General features: G+C 36.5%; 1 protein-coding gene across 2 annotated transcripts in view; it reads right to left on the bottom strand.

Annotated features, from left to right (window-relative positions):
- The window catches only part of SEMA3A (semaphorin 3A), a 330,888-nt gene that overhangs the window by 65,511 nt on the left and 242,451 nt on the right, over window positions 1-22,926 (bottom strand). For both annotated transcript variants that reach the window (XM_050324359.1, XM_050324360.1), the window contains one exon: window positions 2,588-2,681. In XM_050324359.1, the coding sequence (XP_050180316.1) occupies window positions 2,588-2,681 (94 nt within the window). The remainder of the gene's footprint in view (window positions 1-2,587; window positions 2,682-22,926) is intronic.

Genomic DNA, 22,926 nt, shown 5'->3' with positions numbered 1-22,926 from the left:
GGAGAGAGGGAAAACTGAAGATCCTCTTTACAGTTATTAGAGTTTATTTCAGTTGAAATGCAGAATAGGCCTCCTGGGCACTAATGGTTATTAAAGATCTGAAGTTACTTTTTGCAAATTAACCTTGGTGTTTTGCCTAAATTCCTCTTGGTGATTACATTTCCCTTACCTAAGATTTACTCTCTAGTATGGTGTCAAGAATATACTCTTCTCCCACTCTTTGCAAAATCTCTGTTTAGTGTTTCTGATGAAGAAGAGAGGTTATATATCCCTCCTGTATTTAACCATATAAATTACTCTTCTCAGCCTTTTATCTTCCTGATAGTTACTTTGCATTACTAATTATAACACCGCATTTTAATGACTGCTGGGTAATTGCTTTACATAGCTGCCCTCTTAAACCTTAGATAAACCACTGTCACTTGTGAGGACAAATATTCTGGCACATGAGGGGCCAGGAGTAGTTGAGTTATTGTTCAGCTCAGGAGAACAGAAGAAGCAATCTATCCATGTCCTTCTTGATGTGAGACCTTTGTGGTCAAGAGTCTCCTCTTGCCTTCATGGCCATTTTCTCTACTTCACTCCAGTGCTACCTACTTCAGAGAGCAGGTGGACCAAACTTCTTCATGGAGTCAGTGATTAGCCAGTTCATTCCCTGTTTCTCACCTATTTTGACGGGAGGAGATTCTTTTGCCTTGGATCATCATTTTACCATAAAATGCAAGTTTGGTTTCTTTTGGTAAAGAGAAGTAAGACGTTGAGAACCAGTGCTGAACCTGATGGACACTGTGAAATATACACTCTGCAGTAAAGGATCGAGGTAAATAATGAGTAATAAAGTATGACTGTGAGGCAACTATGAAGAGGCAGAGAAGAAAAGGTGCTTTTGGTCAGGATACTGGAATGTTACTTCTAGCCTCACCCTGAGTTTCGTATAAGTCACTGAAGTAGAAATTAGTCACTGGCTTTGAATACTGAATTTGTACTATTTTCCAATATGTTAATACACCCAATGGCTCTCACTGAAGCCTGATTCAAAACAAAAGATCATGCCCTGTCTACTCTTTATTAGAAGGAAGGGAGTGAAAATTATAGTGATAGGAAGTGGGCTCAAGAAAGTAAAGATGTTTTAAAGACATGAAACCTAAGCCAAGGGAAATAAGATAATCATATTTGTGCCGGACTGAGCATAAAAAAAAAAAAGGAATGTGAAAAGCTAGACACTGTTGACTTTGTGCAGTTGCATACCGGGTATACCATGTAATACTGGCTTGTCATCATTCTCTTTCTTTATTGTATATCAAAGTAAATAGTAAAGCTATTCGCTTGAGAGTAGCTCTGCCACAAATTCAAGTCGCTTCAGGCACTAATTTATACACTGGCCTTTTACACACACATTTTTTTCCTTTCTGTTTGTACAGGGTACAAGTTGGAGCAAGATCTGTATGTCTTTCCTGTTTTTCCTGTTCAAAAGTGTGTGTCCCCAGGGTAGCTCATCACCTGGGATCATTACTGGCTTCTCAGATCAGGAAATGAGGCACACTTAGGACTAAATTTCTGTTGCTGTCTATTTTGAATAGCTTAATTTATAAATGCAAAGTAAATATAATAAGGGTAGACAGTAGGCAAAGCCCTAGACTAACAATGTGAACTAAGTCCTGGAGAAAACAAGCTATTTGGTTATGTGCCATTTCCCAAAGACTTCTGAGATAAAGAGAATCTGCAATTTTCTGAAACTATTGTTGGATTTGAAGTTATAATAAATTGTGAGAAAGTTTGTTGTTAAGGGTAAGGTGGCTACACCTAGGCAGAGTTGTTACGGAAAGAAGAATCTGTTTCATTCCTAATTTATTCTCACAAAACACCTTTTTGCCTTTTTCTGAGAAGGGGAAGGAATAACAATGAACATAATTAATTCAGTCAGATAAGTTAAATCAATTAGATAAATTCAATTAATTGCATTAGTTCAATTAGATCAACACAGTCCAGTTGCTCTATATTTACATATTCCACGAAATGAAGTATTACCAATTCAGAAACACCTAATTTATTTAAATCCTTTTGTTCTAGGCAGGAATGCAATTGTATTCACTGACAGACAGCTCTCTTCAGCTGAATCATCACCTGAGGGCCTAGACCTGTGACTGCTTATGTGTCTCCAGCATACACACACAGTACAATTGGGTGATAAACCTTCCTTGGCAGCAAAACTGATGTAAGGAATGACTTGTTCCTGCTCTCACTTTGCTCTCAGCTGTGCTGGTGTGACCACCAGTGCATCCAGCCTGTAAAACTGGGTGATTAAAATGCCTCCATCTAGATGTGAGGAGGAAAAACACTTCGCAGAATCAAGGCCTTGCAGGGTATAAAGCAGCTTTTGTGATACCCAAATCTTGGTTTATATCTCAAGACACCTGGGTCAACTGTATTCAAAATGAAAACAGAATTACCTTAACCTAGAAATAAATTGCACAATACAAAGGCCTGTCATAGGTGCTGCAAGGAGAAAAAAAAAAAAAAAAGGCAGAAAATTGGCAATTATTTACAGTGACTGCACATCTCAGTGAACCTGTTATGTGGCACCTACCTACTAAAAGCGAAGCTGTCAGCAGTTTGGGATCATAAGGGCTTTTCCCCCGCCCATTTTCAAAATGTGAATCTTCCATTCTAAAGATATTGTCCTGTGGGATTGAAAAAAAAAAAAAAGGAAAAACAACATTATTTGATGAAAGAACACTAGTAAGCAAGTTGAACACCAGAGAGTGTAGAGAGTGCTGTTTATGTGATTCATACTGGGGTTTGTGTCTTAAGAAAGTCAAATTACAATGAGTGAGGGTCTGCTAGAAGTGCCAACCTCCTAATCAGTATGTGCTGAAGGCTAGTCAAAGGCACAAATACACATGCACATCTTGTGTCTCTTCTGTCCTAGTTCACATACAATTTACATTGTTTTATTGAAATCTTTTTGCTTTCATTTAGAATACATTTGAGTAATAGTAATTCCTGATGAAGCAGGAATTTGAAACTTTTATCTGAAAAAAAATAAAATCTACTTTTCCCTGACTCTACTTTTCTGAGATATCCCGCAACATAACATGATGCTAAATTCTGCTTTTCCTAGCCTGAGAATTAGTGACTTTCTATTTCATGCATCCTCAAATTCAATTTTAACTGCAACAGGAGAGCTTTTTATCATTATTATTATTATTCAGAACCACGCAATGAAACTTTTAAAATGTTTCATTGGCCAAAGCATATGGGGATTTAAACTGAGATTAAGAAGGGCCTCAGTCAACACTAAGTCAAATGGAGGTCAGTAAATCCAAAGCAATGGGCTTTTCAGTACATTTAATTACTTTAATTTAAACTGGGGGACCAAGTCTGCCAATCAATTTGAATAGTGTGTTTATCTTGTGTTTTGGACTGAGGGTAAAACCAGAAGAATTGATGCTTTTTGCACAGAAGACTTCTACATTCACAGAAGACTTGTGGAGGCCACACCAAAAACTAAAATTTCCATTTCCCCCCTGCACTGTGGTTAATTTGAATTGACACCTAATTAAGTCACAGAGACCCAGAAAGAAGAGACTGATCTCCACCTTGGATGCAGCATTCTCCTTGGTACCCTGTGTTCCCTAACTTGCTCATCCATACTGAGCCCAGGCATGGGCCAAACTAGAGACCAACAAATGGTGTTATTTCAAACCTGTGGAGTCCATGTTTCTGTAAGTCAGTCACAGCCTCTATCTTTTATTACAGGCTTGTTCAATTACATCATGCTAGCACATATCTCTGTGCATTTATTACATATTTTCAAAAGGAACATCAGATGGATTTTACATTTCAGTCCATTTACTGAAGAAAAAGGTGAAGGGAAAATGGACTGTTAGCAGGATAGTCACCTGGAGGGGCTTACTGCACTGTAAGATAAAAAGGTTGGACATCATGAAGTTTGATTCCAGAAATTAAAGTTCAATCTCCGAAGGCATGTTATTATACATGTAGCCTGCCTGATTATATTTATAGTCATCCTGTGTATATAATATCTTACACAGTATTAAATGTCTTTCTTTGTCTTTCTTTCTATTTCTTAATAGCACAGGCACATTCCTTGCCTCTCTCCAGTTTTCTCACTTTGCTCCTTCTAATCAGAAATGAATAAATAACCAAAAAGAAAAATATTTTTGAGATTCTACTGTAGGGTCCATACTTAGATCTTACACAATAAATAAAAACAGTGAATTGAGGAGAATGCTAGACCAGAACTGCAATAATACAAAATAGCATTAATGCTACAAGCCATTATTGAAAAATATTATCAATCTACATTTTTGTGGCATTTCTTCTTAGTAGATGATAACTGCTCAACCTGCACTCCAATGGATATTTGATAAGGCTGTAAAGTCAGTGGCATGACAGTGAAAGCAGAATATCTTCCCAAGATAATCCCATGTGTCATTATAAGACAAATAGGAAACAGATGTGGAAAGTGATTTGGTGTAGGAAGGATCTGATTTTTGACTGTATTCTTCTGGTTTATGTCACTGTAACTCTACTGATATTGGTGTGTAGCATACAAGAATGAGTGGAGAACCAGGTCAGCATAAGTCAGAGATGATCTATCCTCCTCTTCGTGTTTGTGGAATAAAACATTTGAAATAAGAGGCATGACATGCAAATCCCACAGTGTTTTTGTATTTCAGTTAAAATGCAATGAGGAGACATGTACTGTAAGTTCCCAAATGTATGGGCAAGTAATTATGACAATAAATACATCACTGTTAAGTGCCAAATAAATGTATCATGGTTAGTCTGAGGCCCCAAGGAGTTTTGATAAACATGCTATTGGAAGTCTAACCTGTCACAAATAGGGCAACTTGCCCAAACAGCTTTTTGGGTGCTGAAGTCAAGCCACCTCTGTCTAGAAACCAACAATAAATAAAGGCAACAGAGGAATAAACTCTTTTCTACATACTTTTCACCCCCTTTTTGAAAACTAAGGAAGCAGCATGACTGGTGATAGGTACTTGATCATGCAAGTCACTGGTCTGCAGCATTTGCACCCAAATTATTCCCTGAGATGCCACAACAGCAAAAGATGAGATAAGAAGTCAATGTCAATATTTCAGGGTAAAATTTCACCTCTTCATTTTCAAGGTGTACTTGATCATTTTCCAAAGTGTTAGTCTCTGGTTAAAAAATGTGGGCTATGTTCCTGGTGTTTTAAGTCCTGTCCACCTAAATTACACCTGAAGACCTGTGTAGTCTTGAGAAATGACTACGCAGCAAGGTGAGTCTGCCTGGAGATCGCAAAGACCAAGGTTCTGCTCAGAGATTTAGGAGACTGTGGGAGTGTGGCCCTTTTTGCACAGTAGCTGTCAGCTAGAAAGAAACCACACTGTTCTCAGAAAAATCCTGATCAGTTAATAATTTTGCTGCTTCTTGGATTTTGCAGTTAATTGAATAAAAAGAATGGTACTGCAGTGAATCAGCAAATGCCTGAGCCATCAACAGCAAAAAACCCTGTGTATTCACCAAATGCTAAATGTTTCAGTTTTATGAGGGCTATTATAGAATCAAAGACAGGAATTCATGACAAAGGAAGATTGCCAGGTGGGAGGAAAGTCTGTATAAATGCATCAAGAAAAAAAAAGAAAAAAACAAAACACAACAAAACAACAACAAAAAACCCTACCAAAAGAACAAAGAAAGGCCTTTGTAACTCAACAATTAGTCCAATTTATTGTCTAAAACCCTTCATTAGTTGCACTGGCAGCCCAAAAGACCATTACAATGTAGTTCAAACCTTTTTTATGGATTGTTGTAGCTAAAAACCTTGCTGAAGCATGTTTTATGGGTTATTAAACTCTAGGTTTATATCTCACTGATGCTTCTTTATAATCCATAATAAAACTTCTGAAAATTAGACTGTTTAGGTCTCAAAATTCCACAAACTCATAAAGACAACAACCGACTGCTGGCTCATGGTATAACATGAATTGTTTCACCTAGTAAATGCCTTGCATGGTAGGAGATAATGCTTCTGGCTCCTGTAAAACACATGTTTTCCTGTAGCACATAGTGTGATAGATGGCAAGACTTAGCCAGAAAGAACTACAGTTCAGTCCTGGAAATGAACGAAAAAGTTATTGTGACTTCCCATGATCTGCCACTTCAAGTCTCCAGAGATTTGATTTCAAACAGCTGAAATGTGACTGAAATAATGTGCCATATCATGATACTGAGTGGTGACAAGACATTGCTTTTTGACTAGTATTATTTCATATCTTGTTATTGAACAGATTCAGTCAGCCAGTGTGACAATAAAATATGTTACATATACATAAACATACACATACCAACAGTATATCCATTTATAAATCTATCTATCTATCTATCTATCTATCTATCTATCTATCTATCTATCTATCTATCTATCTATCTATCTACCCAGTATGGTAATTTCTTAAACATTTTTTGTCAGTGTGCCTGAAGGTAACCAATCCAGAACTGTCTCAACAAAACAAGTACAAGGAAGATGAAAACATATATTAGTTATTGTAAATATATATGTTTTGTTTTCCAGTTTAGTACAATTGCCCTGCAAGTAAAAGTGTGGTTAGTGGGGAAGGACTAACCTACAGTATGGTCAGCACTGACTGCTGAATTTCCGGGTTATGTTTTTCCCGAATCTTTTCTGGCAATTCTCACAGAACTGCAGAGCCTAATGCAGTGAAACTACTGCTGGTCAGTAATGAATAAATGCAGTGCAAGAAAATGATCTGAAGAGACTGTGTTGATGGAGTGTGTACAGCTACTAAGAAGGTATTACTGGTTTAAATTATAAGGCATGGAATGACAGCAGTGATGCTCCCCAGCCACTCCAGTGCAATCAAAGGAACTCATATCCTTACCCTTGTAACCCCCAACCCATAAATAGAAAAGAGCACATCTCCAGGGTATCTTTCAGGGACTAGCTGATCTCCACAACAAGCTGTTGAACAAGGAATGGTCCAGAAATATTTAATATGCCAAGAACCTTACTAACTATCACAACTTCTGTTTAATAAAAATGGTAGAGTTGGCCTTAGCTATGAGCATGTTTTATGTTAACATTCCCCTTGCTGTTTTCACAGACTCTCTTGTGCTTGTTGAAGGATTTTATAAAACAAACTGTGAAATAAAAAAAAAAAAAAGGAAAAAAAAAAAGAAAATAAATTCAAAACTAACACACCCCACACAAAACCCCAGAAAAAAATAGCCCCACCAGATTTCCAGAGTGCCCGGAGTATGACAATGCAACAGGTAAGGAATATCCATTTGGGGGACTTGAAAGTCAATGACAATGTCTCATAACTGAGTCAGAAATTGCTGGCACTGAAATATTGTGTTCTCTGTTATTATTCAGTGTTGTAAGTACAAAAGGAAAAGCTCCACTTCCCACTCAGAGAAAAACTTTCGGACTTGTTAAGGTTTGGATTTACTCCCTCTACATAGAGGCATTAGTTGGGGTGGCTGAATTTGCTGCTCTAGTCACACTCAGTAGAAAGCAACAAGTTCCTCTGAATGATGAGTCAGAGCAGCTCAGAACTGCAGTTCCCTACGGCAGGATCTCTCATCACTGACCACAGAGGAAGCCTCATATTATGAATTCAGATCTGAGCTAAGTCTTTCTGAAAGGAACACTGCAGAGGCAGCTGATTGGAGACACCTGACTTTGAAAAAAAAAGAAATTGATGGTTTTGCTCTTTGATGTTGTTTTTCCCCTTTTTCTTTTTTTTTTTACTTGTCCATTTCAAGATATTAATTCCAGGGAATTTTTTATTTGCCTCATGCACAATACAACTTTCTGTGCACATATTCTATTTTGATATAATCAAGAGTATTTCAGAAAGCCTTTTAAGTAAATTTCACTCTCTGAGAAATGATTTATTTATGAATTATGTTACTTTTCAAGAATAATTTTGACTGAAACAACTGTGCAGGATACGGCCATGTTGTTATTGTTATATTTCCTATTTCACACTTAATCTATTGAGTCATGAAAACTGTTAAATATGAGAACTTTGGTTTCAGGTTTGGGAATCATGCTGTTATGGAACTTTTAATGAGAAACTTTTATTAAATTCATCCCCGTGGAATGCTTTATTTTTAAAAAAGTGCAAGTGAAAATAAATGTAATGTGAGAAATTATGCAAAAAATACAAATATTAAAACAAATGTAAACGTTGAGGCAAGTGGTAACCATTGGGGAAATAGGTGAAAAGTGATTGAAGCAATAATGCAACTGTTTTAAATCATTAATTATTAAAAAAAAAAAAAAAGAAAAAAAAAAAAAGGAAAGAAATGCACACAATGGGCTTCTGACTTTTAGTCTTCAGGCTCCATGTGTTATGGGGGTTTTACTCACACACATCTGGGGGACACTGGGCTCTGCAACACCTTTATTACGTTTTGTTTTTCCAACTTGAGGCTTAGTAGAATTATAGTTACAGAAACCAGCTTTAAAATCCTGTGGGAAATCACTCTAAGTGACAGATCTTTAGTAAAATGGTACTCCCAAAGAACAGTTTCCAGCTTCTGTAGGACCTGGAACTGAAACTTTCTTGGATTGCTGTGCTGCGCTAAAGGTGACAGAGAAGGAACTTCCTGGAAGAGTATTTACCTACAAAACCAGTCTCGAGCTCCTAAGACCATCTCCCAAATCCCAGCATCCACCAACACCCAAACTCTAACCCTCAGACAGTATGATCACTTCAAGACCTCTCAGATAGTCTCTACAACATTATCCTGTGTCCTCTTCTTCAGACTCAAAAGATACACTTTCCACTAAACCACTACACTTGTAGATATTCATTCTGGTTTCTGGAAACCTTACTTTTAATACCAAAATAAAAGAGTTGTTGAAATGATGACCAGCCCCAAGCTTCATTCTGTAGATTAATGAAAGAAGAACAGAGATCTTGCTTTCTGTTTCTCCTTTTACCTCTATAGGTCACTTCTACTGGAAAGTTTTCCTAGCTTATGATCTTCAGAAGATGCCTTGAGATGCAGCAGATGACTCTGGAAAGCACCAGTTTTGAAAACTTGACTCCCTAGGCTGAATTTTGACAAATCACTTCTCAACAATTCTCTTTCAGTCAAATATCAAACATCCCACACTACACTGTTTTCTTCTGAAATTAAATCTACTAATATTTGTTAAGTCACCATACACTTTTGCAAAAAGGGAAATGTTTTCTATCTATCTATCTATCTATCTATCTATCTATCTATCTATCTATCTATCTATCTATCTGCATAATTATAATTCAATGAATTTAATAAAAGGGAAAACAGCCAACTGGGCTGTTCAGGAACAGCTGGTTCAATCTGTTCATTATTCCTGGTTTATGATCAGTAAGTGCTTCTGCTTCTGACTGGGAGAGAAACCAAGTGTCAATGTCAAATAGCGAAGACTTGTTCACACCTGAACATACTAGTCTGCATACTAATACTGGTATTTATATGAATAATAGGCTCTTTCAAATCACTGTGCAACATATGTAAATAAAAGGAGGGCAGGCACAGTCAAACTGAGCAGCTGTTCAAAAAAGATATGTATGTTTGTGAACTTGCTTTTGCAATATTTCACAAACAAAAGATCCCAGACTTACCTGACTTTTCTGCAACAGTTTTTTTGGGTTTGGTTTTCTTTTTCCCTGATGATGTCATCTACCTACTCACACCAGTTTTAAAGATCTGCCTATTTTGGATAAAATGTTCTAATTTTAAAGCAAATAAGTGAGCAGACATGAATTTCATTATAGTGTCACTCTAGTATATACTGCTTCAGAAAATATTTCAAATAAAGAGTAACTAGAAAAAAGAAAACAAACCAAACCAAACACAGAGTTAACATGAATGACATCTTAGCCCTGACTGATTAGTAAAGACAGCAAAAATGTCATCCCAATGGCATACCAGACACTAGATATCATCAAGGATATTGAACAATTCTCAGAGGACACTGAGAATTAGAATGCCTTTGTATTGCAACTTTCTGAGTTGTCAAGTGCAATACATCACCTAAGATCACCGTCTGGCTCATATAGGATGACCTCTAGAAATATAACCACCATACAATGACTGTCTGTTCTAGTCAAGTCATTAAATGGTCTGCATATGTAAGAAATAAGATATACAAACCCAAAACCAGTACACGTCACTGAACTACATAACCTAAAAATATCATTTCTTTAAGTGTTCTTATTCTTACCCCCAACATATTTTCCATTAAAAACATTTGGAACAGATTCTAATTGCTTTAGCAGATTCTACTATTATGTTAAATAAATTATCGGACCATACTTTATTGCATGATTCTACAAGTTTTCTATGGTTATTTTTAGCATTCAAGACCACTGCTTTCCTCCTTTGTCTTCTGGATTTCCTGTATGTTATTAGACTGTGGTGAGGTCAGGCATCAGAGGAAATAACAGCAGTGCTAACTCCTAGACCCAATGTTTTATGAATTACTGAGCATCAGTGATGTAATGGCAATAAATCTATGCAGTCTCAGTCTTGTGTCCTGTTGTAAATAAATGAAGTTAGCAAAGGTGTTATTTTATTCAAGAGCCTTCCTGATGAGAATGGAAATGTTTCCCTCGGGGTATTGTTTGTAAAATTGCTTCTGTAATTAGGGTGCTGTTTAACAAGAGAAAGGTTCTCCAGTTTTCCTGAGGAACTTTCATGTCTGAGTCAAGGGTATCTTATTTACAACACAAAAACAACTGCAAATTGGGGAAGTAACATATAGAAAGGACTTAGTCAAGTGGAGTTAACATATAAGCATATGGCCAAGATTTTCTAATTTCCCAAGTGATTTTGCATACTCCCGAGTTGGGCACCCAATTTAAAACTTGCTCAAGGGCTCTGATTTTCACCGAATGCCTTCTTGGACAATCTAAAATTCTGATACTTAAAGCTGTTAGTCACTTCTGAAAATAAAGACACATGTGTGTATTGCTTTTAATTCCTAGCAAGGAGAAATCTGTAATATAGGCACATGTCCTAACTAAAGGCTTCAGAACTCTGACTCTAAATGAGTGACAGAATAAGGAGCAAGCCTAGAAAAATATTATAAATTATTTCTCCTCATTATAAGAACTTGTGAGCATACTTTCAGAGAATTTGTAAAAGTAACAAAGGGACAGACGAGCACACCACTGTAACCACTGTAACAACTACTAAACTTTGGTTTTTTTCTTTAAGATACTGCAATCTATTTGCAGCACTCCACTCCAAGGTACCTATAAAGTGTCAGGTCTAGCCCAGTGTTTGATACATATGCAGATTTTGAAAAAACATAAACTAAGCCTGGAATACAGACCCTTTGGGCAATTTGCTTCTCCTGAGGCAAAGCTTAGAACTGAAATCCCTGCAACAAGCACTTCTCTTTCCTCTTTGTTCCCTCCATCTGCTTGCAGTGTGACACCAACCAGACCTTCTGTAGCCTCATTTGATTTTTCTTCATTAGCAAGAAATAATATCCTCAGATTCTAATAGCTGGTATTGCACTAGAGAACAATGCATTTGAAAAGGTAACTTCCATTCTACACATGGAGACATAACTAACAGTAGATATAATTATAACCTCTCTCTGTGACAAGTTGCAATTATTCCTCATGGTACTGTGTTTCAGAGCAACGCATTTCTCATACTCGTTGGGGGTTTTTATTAAAAAAGTCACGAATGTTTGATATTCTTTTCCCAGTGCAACAAAAACTTTCCTGAGACAGTAACAGATGGATTTAAGTGGGTTTGATTCAGGGTGACTGAAAAAAGTACATTAAAATTCACTTCTTTATTCACTAGCTTGCCTGCTTTTCTAGCACCAAAGAGTCTCCAGAAGGGGAGAGAGTCAATGACACTGGCAAGAATATGTGGTACACTCAGCTTATATGTCTATATGTGTACCTTCATAAATAGGAATGCACAGTGTCAGTGGGGCTAATCAGCATCCAACCAGATAACTCAATTACTGATACTTGTATTTTTGAAGAAGAAATGCAGCCTTTCTTTTAACAGAACTTTGGCTCAAAATCCTGGCTCACTGTATAGTGTAGTGTAGTATAGTATAGTTTAGTATGGTTTAGTACAGCATAATATAGATTGACTTTGTTGGCTAAAGCAAACTGACAAACACACCAACTTCTCACAGGAAAAAAAAAGCAGTTTCCTTTAAAGTTCTGTTTGATTTCTTCAGTAAACTTCATTGGAATCCAAATGATTTTGCCTTTTTTTCTTTTTTCTTTTTGAGAAAGAAAACTAACATTTAGAGTACTCCACATTTCACCACCCACCATCAGATCACAGCCACCGTGAGGAGTGGTCACGATCATGAAATGGGTTATCCAGGACCTGTCTGTGCTCTGCACAGTGTTAAGTAATGTAGCAATAAATGCTACAGACTCCAACCAAGGGCGGTGCCATCCCAAATGTGGTGTGATCCCTGTGACTTCCACCCAGATCTTCTCAGACCCTACTCTCAGAATTTCAACACGGATCCCACTAAAGTCAGAGAAAGATCCCTTCAAGTTCAGTGAACGCCAGAGGAATCTTTCTTATATCCCTTGCCATGTTTACATGTTAACGCGAGGTCATGGTAAATCCTTCCAAATGACTATGAATTAAAACAGTTGTTCTTCATCATCATCAATTTAGAAGGTTTGAACTGACAAATACACGATTTCTAAACTTGCATCTGTACTATCACCCTTCTGTTTTTTGTCATCATTAAAGTAATGGCAATAAACACTGAGTAGAAAAAAATCATGTGTGTTCTTAATCCATACTGATTCCTTGTTTTACAATATCTGACTGAAATGCAAGCTTCATTTGCATTTATTCAGATGTTTAGTGTTAAATGTTTAACCCCACTTAATTGTTGATTCTTGAAATGTATAATTACATAAAAACATATACATCCACAAACAAAAATAATAAGACCTGAAATATTAATCATCTCCCCTGATGTCTCAAATTACCCTTTTCATTTTTTATTCATAAGCAAAGGCACCTTTGGACAATGATTTGGGTTCTCTCCTCGGTGATGCTGGTGCAACCTTAGTGAAAGCCAACAGAACTAAAGAAAAAAGTTAGCTTTGGAGATTATCAAGAAGAACAAATATCAGAAGGATCCATATGTCTTTTGCAAATCCACAACAGAGATGCAAATTTTAAGTCATTGGGTTACTTTTTGTCTTAGTTGGAACACCGATTTGTTTCCTTACTACAGCTTATCCCCAGATCTGGAAATTTTGAACTAAATTGGTAGGTATAAAACCACATCCCTTTGTATTTATTTAATGAAATCTTCTCAGACCATCTGCAAGATAATGCTGCTCAGTTTTCTATCACCTTGGATGTAAACATTTCAACAGGAGAAGGTGTTTGTGCTGTTTGAGGCACCTTCTGAACTCTGTGGAGCTTATCTTCTCTTTAGAGATCAAACTTTGTTTACCTAACATCTGAAAACCGATAACAGGCCCCTGGGAGATAGGAGACAATTTTTGAAACATTGTCAACGATAATTGGTCCCTGAAATGTAAGTCCCTCTGAAGGGGAAGAACTCAAGAGTTATGGCCTTGTAGGAAAAGTGACCAAACATCTACAAAGGTGCTGGAGTTCCCTTGTAAGACAAGTCTCACGAAGGTCAGCAAGGTCCACTGGTCCTACACTGCACATGCAGAGATGCACAGCAAACCTTTGGGAACAAAATGTATCTTTCCCCTTTCCTTTCCTTTTGTATGCAGTCATTAAAATTAACACTTACAAATGGAACCTGAAATATAGTGGCCCAGCTGTCTTCCTGTTTCAGGAGGTGTTAGTGGTAGCAGAGAAGTCAAAATTGTAGGATTGGCATTTTATTCTCATATCAATAACTAAGCACCTGCTTCAAAACCGATTCAGTCCATGGCACTCTCCTCTCATGTTTCAGTAGCCTCTGAATTAAGACCTTAAAAGACTAGAAGCATAATCAGTTTTTGTAAGGATTAAAGAAACAGGAATTGTAGAACTACACTGTTGCCTGAAAATGTTTTATTTGTCAGAGCTAAAACATCATATTGCTAACTGTAGGTATCTAGAATAGACCAGAACAACTTGTGAACTTTGTGTAAAGCTGTGTTCACAGTTTCCTTCTGTATTTTTCCACAGAAAGCAATTCTCGAAACACTTATGCAGTACATCTTTTATAGACCACAAATAAGGTTTTAAAGTAACAATAATTTTTTTGAAAAAAAAAAAAAATTTATGAATGAGATCAATGCCCAGTAACAGTCAAAAAAAAAAAAAAGCAACAAATGTCATGTTATGAGTTCTTATGAAAGAAGTAAAGAACATAACCAACAGTGTCTTTATGCCTCTGTATGCATGACATTTCTACATTTTCAGTATTGCATGAAGTTACAGTCCTCTAACTCAAAAGACATACACGCTGGAGGAGGGATGAAGAAAAGAGTGCTCTCAGTTTGTTCTAAAATGAGAAACTGGTAGGCAGAAGGTTTAAAACAAAATAAAGGAGTGTTCCCCCCATGTTGCAATTTGTAGGGCTTGGGGTGCTGTGGATACTTAAAAGATATATGAGCTCAAGAAATGCCAGTACTAATTCACAAAAACCAAGCCATTGAAAAGCATTAAACTCAGAGATTCCACCCCTGGTTCAGGAAATCCCTGAACAACGAGTGCTGGAGCCTGGGAGACTCTATCACTAAGCACTGCTGCATGCTTGCCTTATTCTCCTCCACTGGCATTCATTATGGGACCTGGTGAGAACCAAGATACTGGGCTAAATGAGCCTTTGGTCTGAACAGATTTGACTGTTCTTATGAAATGAGGCAGAGAGAAATTAGGTAATTTAGCCAGGAAATCTATGCCAAAGCAAAAAGCTAATGTTCTAGTTCCTGAGACTTGTCCAGTGCCATAAACAAAAGTATATAGTCCTGCCTCAAATCCCAGTAAAGCTAATGGCAACTGAGCTTACTCAGCACATGCAAAGCTATGCACAATGTGCCAAGTAAAATTGGTAAGGATCACTTGCGATGGGAAGGCTACATCAGCCTTTGTGCCCAGTTAGCCTTTAGTCTCCCAGCAATTCCCAAGGAATATCTCCATTGTATTCGCAGCACACGGACAAACTGAAATATGCAAATAGCCACTTGCATTTTATTCATTGGAATTTTACAAGGACTAGCAGTGGAAGCAAAAAATCCCTCTCATAGATTTCCAGCTCCAAAACAACTAAACATTAATTAATTAAACAATCATATAAACAAAGATTTAAAAGCACTGTTATTTAGTTTAGAATAAAAATCAGATAACGCATATCACAACATTTCATAAAGAAAAATTTGGGGTTCTTTTAATTGAGTTCTATGATTCATATATAGCCAGTGGAGATTCATGTGACAATATTTTTCTAAAATGTTCCCATCATTTCCAACACTTATTAAAATAATCTAATCTAATTCAACATATTGGAGGGAAGAAGAGCTGATATGCAATTATCTCTTTCCCTAAATTGTTCTTTGATTTGGTTTCAAGGTTCAAAGATCCACCCAGTTTTTGTGTTAATAGCCAGCACTGATGTCACTGGGAGAAACAGAACGGAAGATAGAGGTGGAGGTTGAATTTGAAGATAAATTTAATGAAAACATTAGAAACTACTGGATAAGAAAAGCAAACAAACATCCAACAAGTCCACCTCTTGTTTCATAACTCTTCCTTGTTTCTTGATGTATCATAATATCCTTCCTTTCCCCTTTTAATCATGCAAACTAACAGCTGCCTTTTTAAGCATTTTTAGACTCGACTTCAAGTGCCGCACTTGATACCATATGTCACACATTTCCTCTCATTTTTTTGAAATGGCTTCAGATAGAAGGGTTTAACCTTATTTTTCTCCTGTCTGGATTTTGTCTTTTTGTATTTAGAAGCCTATTTCTATCTTAAATGTCATTCATTTTAATGGTGTCTCATCAAATTTGGTCACAGGTTTTAAATTCTGCATTGTTAATCTTCTTAACTAATATAAGTAGTTAAAAATTCATTTATTAAAAACTGTACCATGATGAGGATACTTGCTTGCATAGAGCAGCTAAAGCAGAAGACTTCTGGTAGAAAATTAGTAAGTGCAAGCTGCAAGCAGAAAATGAAGTAACAATAACAGGATATAAAATAGACCAGACTTGCTTACAATGGCCATATGCTTTTTTCTTTCTGCTGCATTCCCATCTTTCTACCACCATCCACCACCTTGCCATCACATTTGTTTTTATATAATTATCAGCATTTATATAATTTTCAGCATGGGGACCTGATCTACTGTCTTAGATGAAAATGCCTCTGGAAGTACACCAAATGCTTCCAGTAGACTTACATGTGAAGAGTCTGAACATTAAAACCTGAGTTTGACAGCATATCTGAGTTCATTTATTGTTTTCTGAAGGCTGTTGTGGATTGTTTTAAGCTGGATAATAATTTGCCTCAAGTCTTGTACAATTAAATTGTAACTGAAATTTCATACTGCATCCTGATTTCCCTTCTTGGATTAAATTTGTATAATTTTATTCTTTCTAGTTCAGAGAAATGTAAATCGATATCCAGGAACTTTTCTGAAATGCACTGCTTCTGAGGGACTGTCTCATTTTATTTTTTTTAGTTTTATTTCATGGTCATGAACACCTCAGGCACTGCAGTAGATGTGAAAGATAAGCATTATTTCTGAAGATGCAAAATTCTCTCCAAGGATAGGGCTGGATCACTATACCAACAGAGTATGCTTCAGGTGAATTAAATCAGGTACAATGACTTCTACCCTCTGAAATTAGGCTAGACTTGGGTAATCTATGTCTGGAGGGATAAACTGCTTTAACACCAGGAAAGAACAGAATCTGGAGCGTCTCAAATCCTCCAACATACTTCCCTGTTGTCATCTATTCATCTTTCTCATTTTTTTCCTCCATTTCATGATCCAGTGTTCTCTGGCACTAAAAGCAACCCCAAATCTCTCTCCCTTTCCTATTCTAAGTGTCCCATCTGTGGTGCTGCCTAAGGAGAGCCTATAAAACCAAAGACTAGGTTGTTCTTTTGAAACATCAAAATGCAGAAAGTTGTCAGATTCAGTTTTACCTCACGTGTATGTCCAATCTCTCAAAACATCGAAATAATTTGCTCAAATTCCTTCTGAATGAGGTTTTGAGGCTGCTTTTTATAGAAGAACCTTAGCGTGCACTTAACTACACACAATCACACAGGTAATTAATGCTCTAATTTGACATGTTGGCACATAAAGCCTAATCCCAGCTCTACAGAAATCAGAAAGTAGCCAGTGATCACAGTGCATCAGAGATTTGGCTTTAAAAGAAATTTTAAAAATAAATATGCCATTCTCATATTCTTTGTCTCCAATCGTTCATTGAAATATCTTGAAAAATTATTTCAATCTCTTTTTAATGCAATAATCTGAAAATCTAGCTATTGCAATTAAATTCAGCATTAAGTTTCATTCCTGCACCATTGTAATGAAAATGGTAGCTATTCATGCTTTTTCTTATAGCTCTTCTCATCTCACCTCTTATCAGATGGCTAGCACATTTAAAATTCTCCTTACATCAAGCACTACCTGTCAAGTCCAACCATATTTTTTCCTGTTTTACATACTGGCTTCTACTACAACATCATTTCTGCTCTTTAGGTGAAATCTTTGGGTGAATTTTCTTGCAGTATATCATAATATTTTTTTTTTTAAATTTACTTTAGTCTTCTCAGCCTGGAGTAGGCCAGTGATTTAGAAGCAGTAATCCCAAAAGAGAAAAAAAACAGGTAAGGAAGCTTGTGCTACTCATCACAGTTATTTAGCTACTGCTCCAGTTTAACTCTTGCAGTAATTGAAATCCTAGTTTACCCCAAAAAGATGTTGCCTTTATCTTTTTGGGAAGCTTTTGAAGGGTTAAACCTAGATTTATTGCTGATGATATTGCTTACTACTCAGACAAACAACTAAGAAAAATGTTCTTGGTGAAAAACGTTCTTGGTGTAAAATGAAAAAAACACCCCTTGTTCCTTTCGTGGTTTTTTTTTTCCACCAAAGGAATAATTCCAGACTGGGATTTGATTCCTCTGACTCAAATGGGTCATGTGGTTCATGAAAGCCATTGCTTCATGTAAGTAAGACGTCAAGCTTTTTGTAAGCAAATGAAATCTTCAGCTTTCTTTACTGTCTTCTATTATCTGTTTTAAAATATTTCCTCATTTATTATCTTTAATACTCCATGAAATATACTGATTGTAAAAATAATATCTAAGTCATTAAGTGTTATCTAAACTACTTGCTACAATGTCAGTTAAAAGAAAACACATTTTTAAGGGATTCTGTATCATCCTTCTACAAAAAAAATACCAGATATTTTTCTTTATTTTCTTTTAGCCTTCTCTTTAAGACTTTTATTTTGTGATTCTGATATGTGACTGTTTTTATAATGTCAGGAAAGTACCTTGAGTTAAAAAATTTATTGTGCCATAATCTTTGTACAGCGAGATTTAGCATTTCTGTATTAACCATCCTTTACACTGTAGTCTTACTATCTCCCTTCAAGGTAATCCTTTTTACAGAGGGTCACGGCTTTTCAATGTCTGTATGAAAACACATTTGCACAAAGAAATAAAAGCCAAATTCACAAACCTACAAATGACAAGCAGAAAGGGCTTGTATTCCAGCTTGCTTTCCTGTAAAATCCTTTGAAAGGCTAAACAGCCTTTTCAGGGCAAGCACTAATCTGCAGACTTGTATCCCTGTGTTTGAATGTAATGAGATTCCAGTAAACACAGCCACTCCGTGTCGACACAGTGAGCTCAGTTTAAGAGTAGCTTATTTTCAGCCACTTTCAGGCCAGAAATGCAACTTTAACTGAAATGAGAGTGCCTGTGCAGGGATTTGCACTGATTTCGTGAAACATTCAAAAGTTTGCTTATGGACAAGGCTTAAGTCATGCAGAGAGCTCCTTCACTATCAAAACCTACTGCCTTGCTCAAACTTTCCTTTTTCAGTTCCCTGTCTTGACTGAGGTTAAGCAAACTCAGTTTTCTCCATGACTGTTCTATTTATCTCCACAAGTCTTTAAGAGAATACATTCATCTTGCACTCAAATCTGAATAATTTATTATTATATTATACATTTTGGAAGAATCTTTGTGGCCTTGTTCCATGTTAAATAATAGTAATTTTCTTTCAAGGCCAGGCTGGATGGGGCTCTGAGCAACTTGGTCCAGTGGAAGGTGTCCCTGTCCATGGCAGGAGTGTTGGAACTAGATGATCTTTAAGGTCTCTTCCAACCCAAACCATTCTATGATAAATGATAGCGAATCTTTCCATATGCTAAATTTGGTATGAGTTTCCAACTTTTTAGTCAGGAATCAAAATTAATGATCTAGACTATAGTCTACAGATTCCAAGAGACTTGTTCTTCAGTAAGTGTTCCAGGAAAAGACCCTAAGTACAGCAACAGTAGGTTGATGAAGACTTAGTTTTTCATTGCTCCCACAGTTATACAATGAAATGAGATCCCTTTTTCTTATAACAAAAGATGATGAAATGCATAAACAGAAAGGTTTGTTAAAACAGAATAAAATAAATTGTTATTAAGAAAAAGTAAATGAAGTTAAGCACCTTAACCCACTATAATTAAATTGAATATGCCACCATGACTATTGTTGATATACCACCTTCATGACCACTGATGCTTAGCCAAACAGAAAATGAAACTTGGATCAAGGAAAGGGAAAAAAACAAACAGCACTATTGCTCTGCAGTTTTCTGCTGTTTGACACATGGTTTGTATTGTAGGTGCACGTATATCCCTTACGAAACCTTTTTGCAGGCTTGTAAATAAACACTGGCTACACAGAGTAATGTTGATTTATACAAATGGCAAAATGCTTTCAGGTTTCATGTTGGTCACATACTTCAAACAACCTGGAAGTATAGGCTGAAATGATCAGAGAGTCAGTGCTTTGAAATAGTAATCAATACCATTTGTTTTCTGATTACACACGCTCTGGTTCGTAATTAAAAAAAACCACAGAAGTCATACCTCAGGGCAAAAGAACTCATTGGAAGATAGTCTCCCTCTCTTAAACTGTTTGTTTTCTAATCCCCCTTCAAAAGCTGTCTTCAGGTCTGGAATCAGGCTGAATCAATCAGTATATATGTTTTTACTGTGCCTAAGAAGTAAAAATCTGTATTACCTGAGTAGCTGCAGCACAGAGAACTGACCACGCTAGGAGAATCCTAGGATTAAGACTTTTTTTTTTTTTTACACTTCCATATGATAGCTTCACGTAGGCTTGGCCCTTATGTGTGCAGAGAGTCTCTGAAGGTCATCTAAAGATTATCCAGTGGACAAATAGCTCCACCACTTCTATTCAGCTTCTCTGGGGATTTCTTTTGGCCTGGGGACATGGGACCATTTTCACGTGACAATGACTGAAGCTTCATCTTCTAAGAAATCTGAATTGCAGAGAGCAAAACCAATTAAGGCCAAACAACTTGCCCTGGGCAGAAGCCTGAGAACTGGAGAAGAACCCATAACACTGGTGTCAACCTCAACCAAAATGTGCAGCAGTTTTGCATAGCACTGATAAGATGGTGCCACAACTGCTAATTATCTCACTGGCATAAGACCACATACCAGAGCATGAAAAAAGCAGATTTCTATCACAAATTCTTCATGTTTCCTTTCCATCTGCCAATACTTTCCTAGCTGTGTTGTGAGCAAAGATTTCTGCAGCATGAGACATATTTCTTTTTTTTTTTTTTTCTGTTTCCTCAAAAGACATGATCAGGCAAAACATTTATATAAGAATAAACTTAAGGTATGTGAATAATGTCATTGCCCAGAGCAAGGCCAATATTTCAGGAGGACAGCAGAGATCTGAACTTTACATTTTCATGCTTTCATAGGAAAAGGTCTCAGATGAATGATCAATTTATCTAGTGGATTGTTTCTAATTAAACAAAGGAAAAAAAGCAGAATATACTGTGTATTTGTCACTGCCATCTTGCATAATGCTAGGAAATTATTTTTTTAAGTCAAAATCCATCTGTCACTAGTGTTGCCCATGTCATATTTCCACTTTAAGAGGTGATGAAAAATGTTTATATCCACATCAAGCCACTTGCTCAACTTTTCTGGTGTGGTTTATATTAAATACAGAAGAAGGCAGCAAGCTAGTAATCCCTGAAAGCATCCTTCTGATGAGTCAGACCGAACTGTTAGCAAAACTCTAGTCACTTGTTACCGGGTTTTAACTCCATGAAGAGCAGAGGTGTAAAAAAGACCAAGCAAATTTTAATACCTCCCTCATCTTGAGTGGTGCTACTTGAGCTTTGCACTCATGCAGCACATAGCATCATGACCGTGGTAATTCTGGCATTCCATTTCTCATCATCAATTTTTTCACTGTTCTTTTTAACATGCATAAACATTATTTTGCATATAGGAGCAACGAAGATTGTATTAACAGTAAATGGGTACATCTTCAAGTCCTCTGCTTTCTGCAACCAAGCATATTGGATGCTTATATGCCTGCTATCCTGCACATAAAGTAGGTTACTACAAGTCTGATATTTAATTTGCTTAATTAATTTCTTTGTGAAGGCATGTTTGAAGCCATGATACTGAAGGATTTTGCCAAGGTAACCATTTAACAGCTAAGTAACCTTTAATTACTTTGCTGTAATGATACACATCTAAGACAGATATTGTTATACTGTGACATCTGAGCACTTTAACCTAAAGGTAGTTATTAGCACTCCCATGCAAGATTCATTATGGATCATATTTCAATAATGGAGAGTATTGTATTCTCATCTGATTATGTACTTGCAAACGTCTATTAACATATCTTTCTGAGTGTGACCATGTCTAAAGTCGGAGAAATCCGTAGATTTTCATAAATATAGTAGCACTTCTTAACTAAACTATATGCAATCAGACAGGAGAGAAGCTATATGATAGCTCTTCTGGACCTATTGGATATGTAAACTAGATAGGAAAGAGTTGCTTAGGGACAGATACCATATACAATAATGATTGGCTGTGCAATATTCGAAACTGAAATAATTGAAATGCAAATTAATGCTGTACTGCAAGAATCACTAGTTGTGATTTCTATCACTACAGGTGAGAAGACATCTACAGACTTGTAGATGACTGCAAATGTACACAAATTAGAATAGATTAGATGACATAGCAAGTCATCGCCAATTCCAATAGGCATGAATTTATCATGATACATTTATTTATTCTGCACAATACCCACAATACCTTGTTTTAGCCAAGTTTTCAAGTGGTGACTGTTTTTTTCATTCAAGTGTTTCTCACATTCTTTTCTGACTCACTGAGTTAAACAAAAAATATTTTTGAAAACAAAGCATTCTTCTGGGAAAAAATAAAAATAACCATATGTGAACTGTCTACAGCAAATAATGCAGAACCTGAAGAGAAAGAAAAGGCAGATATTAGCTAGTCTGTCCTTGAGTTCCCAAGAAACAGTCAAAAGTTACTCACTCTTTTCCAATGAAATGAGTTACTTAGGAAATAACTAATTTACTCAAAGTCCACAGAGGAGGAAAGAGTCAGAGGCATGTATTTCATCTGAGTCAGGTCATGCTCATTAAATTGTTTTTCTTACATAAACGAGGGAGAGATGAAGGAAGGAACAGAAGGGTACAGTACATTTCCCTCACAGGAACACTATTTAAGGGAAGATGCAGGGATTCTATATGGTTTATGCTCAGGAGCTAAGAGGAGTCGGCACATTTCCAAACAGACTTAACAAGTGCCATAAACAGAAAACAAGTTGTTACAAGCTATATAAGCTGGA

Source organism: Myiozetetes cayanensis, unplaced genomic scaffold (assembly GCF_022539395.1).
Source record: "Myiozetetes cayanensis isolate MyiCay16 unplaced genomic scaffold, myiCay2020 scf3, whole genome shotgun sequence".
In the NCBI taxonomy this organism is placed as follows: domain Eukaryota; kingdom Metazoa; phylum Chordata; class Aves; order Passeriformes; family Tyrannidae; genus Myiozetetes; species Myiozetetes cayanensis.
This window is presented reverse-complemented; position numbering and strand designations above follow the sequence as displayed.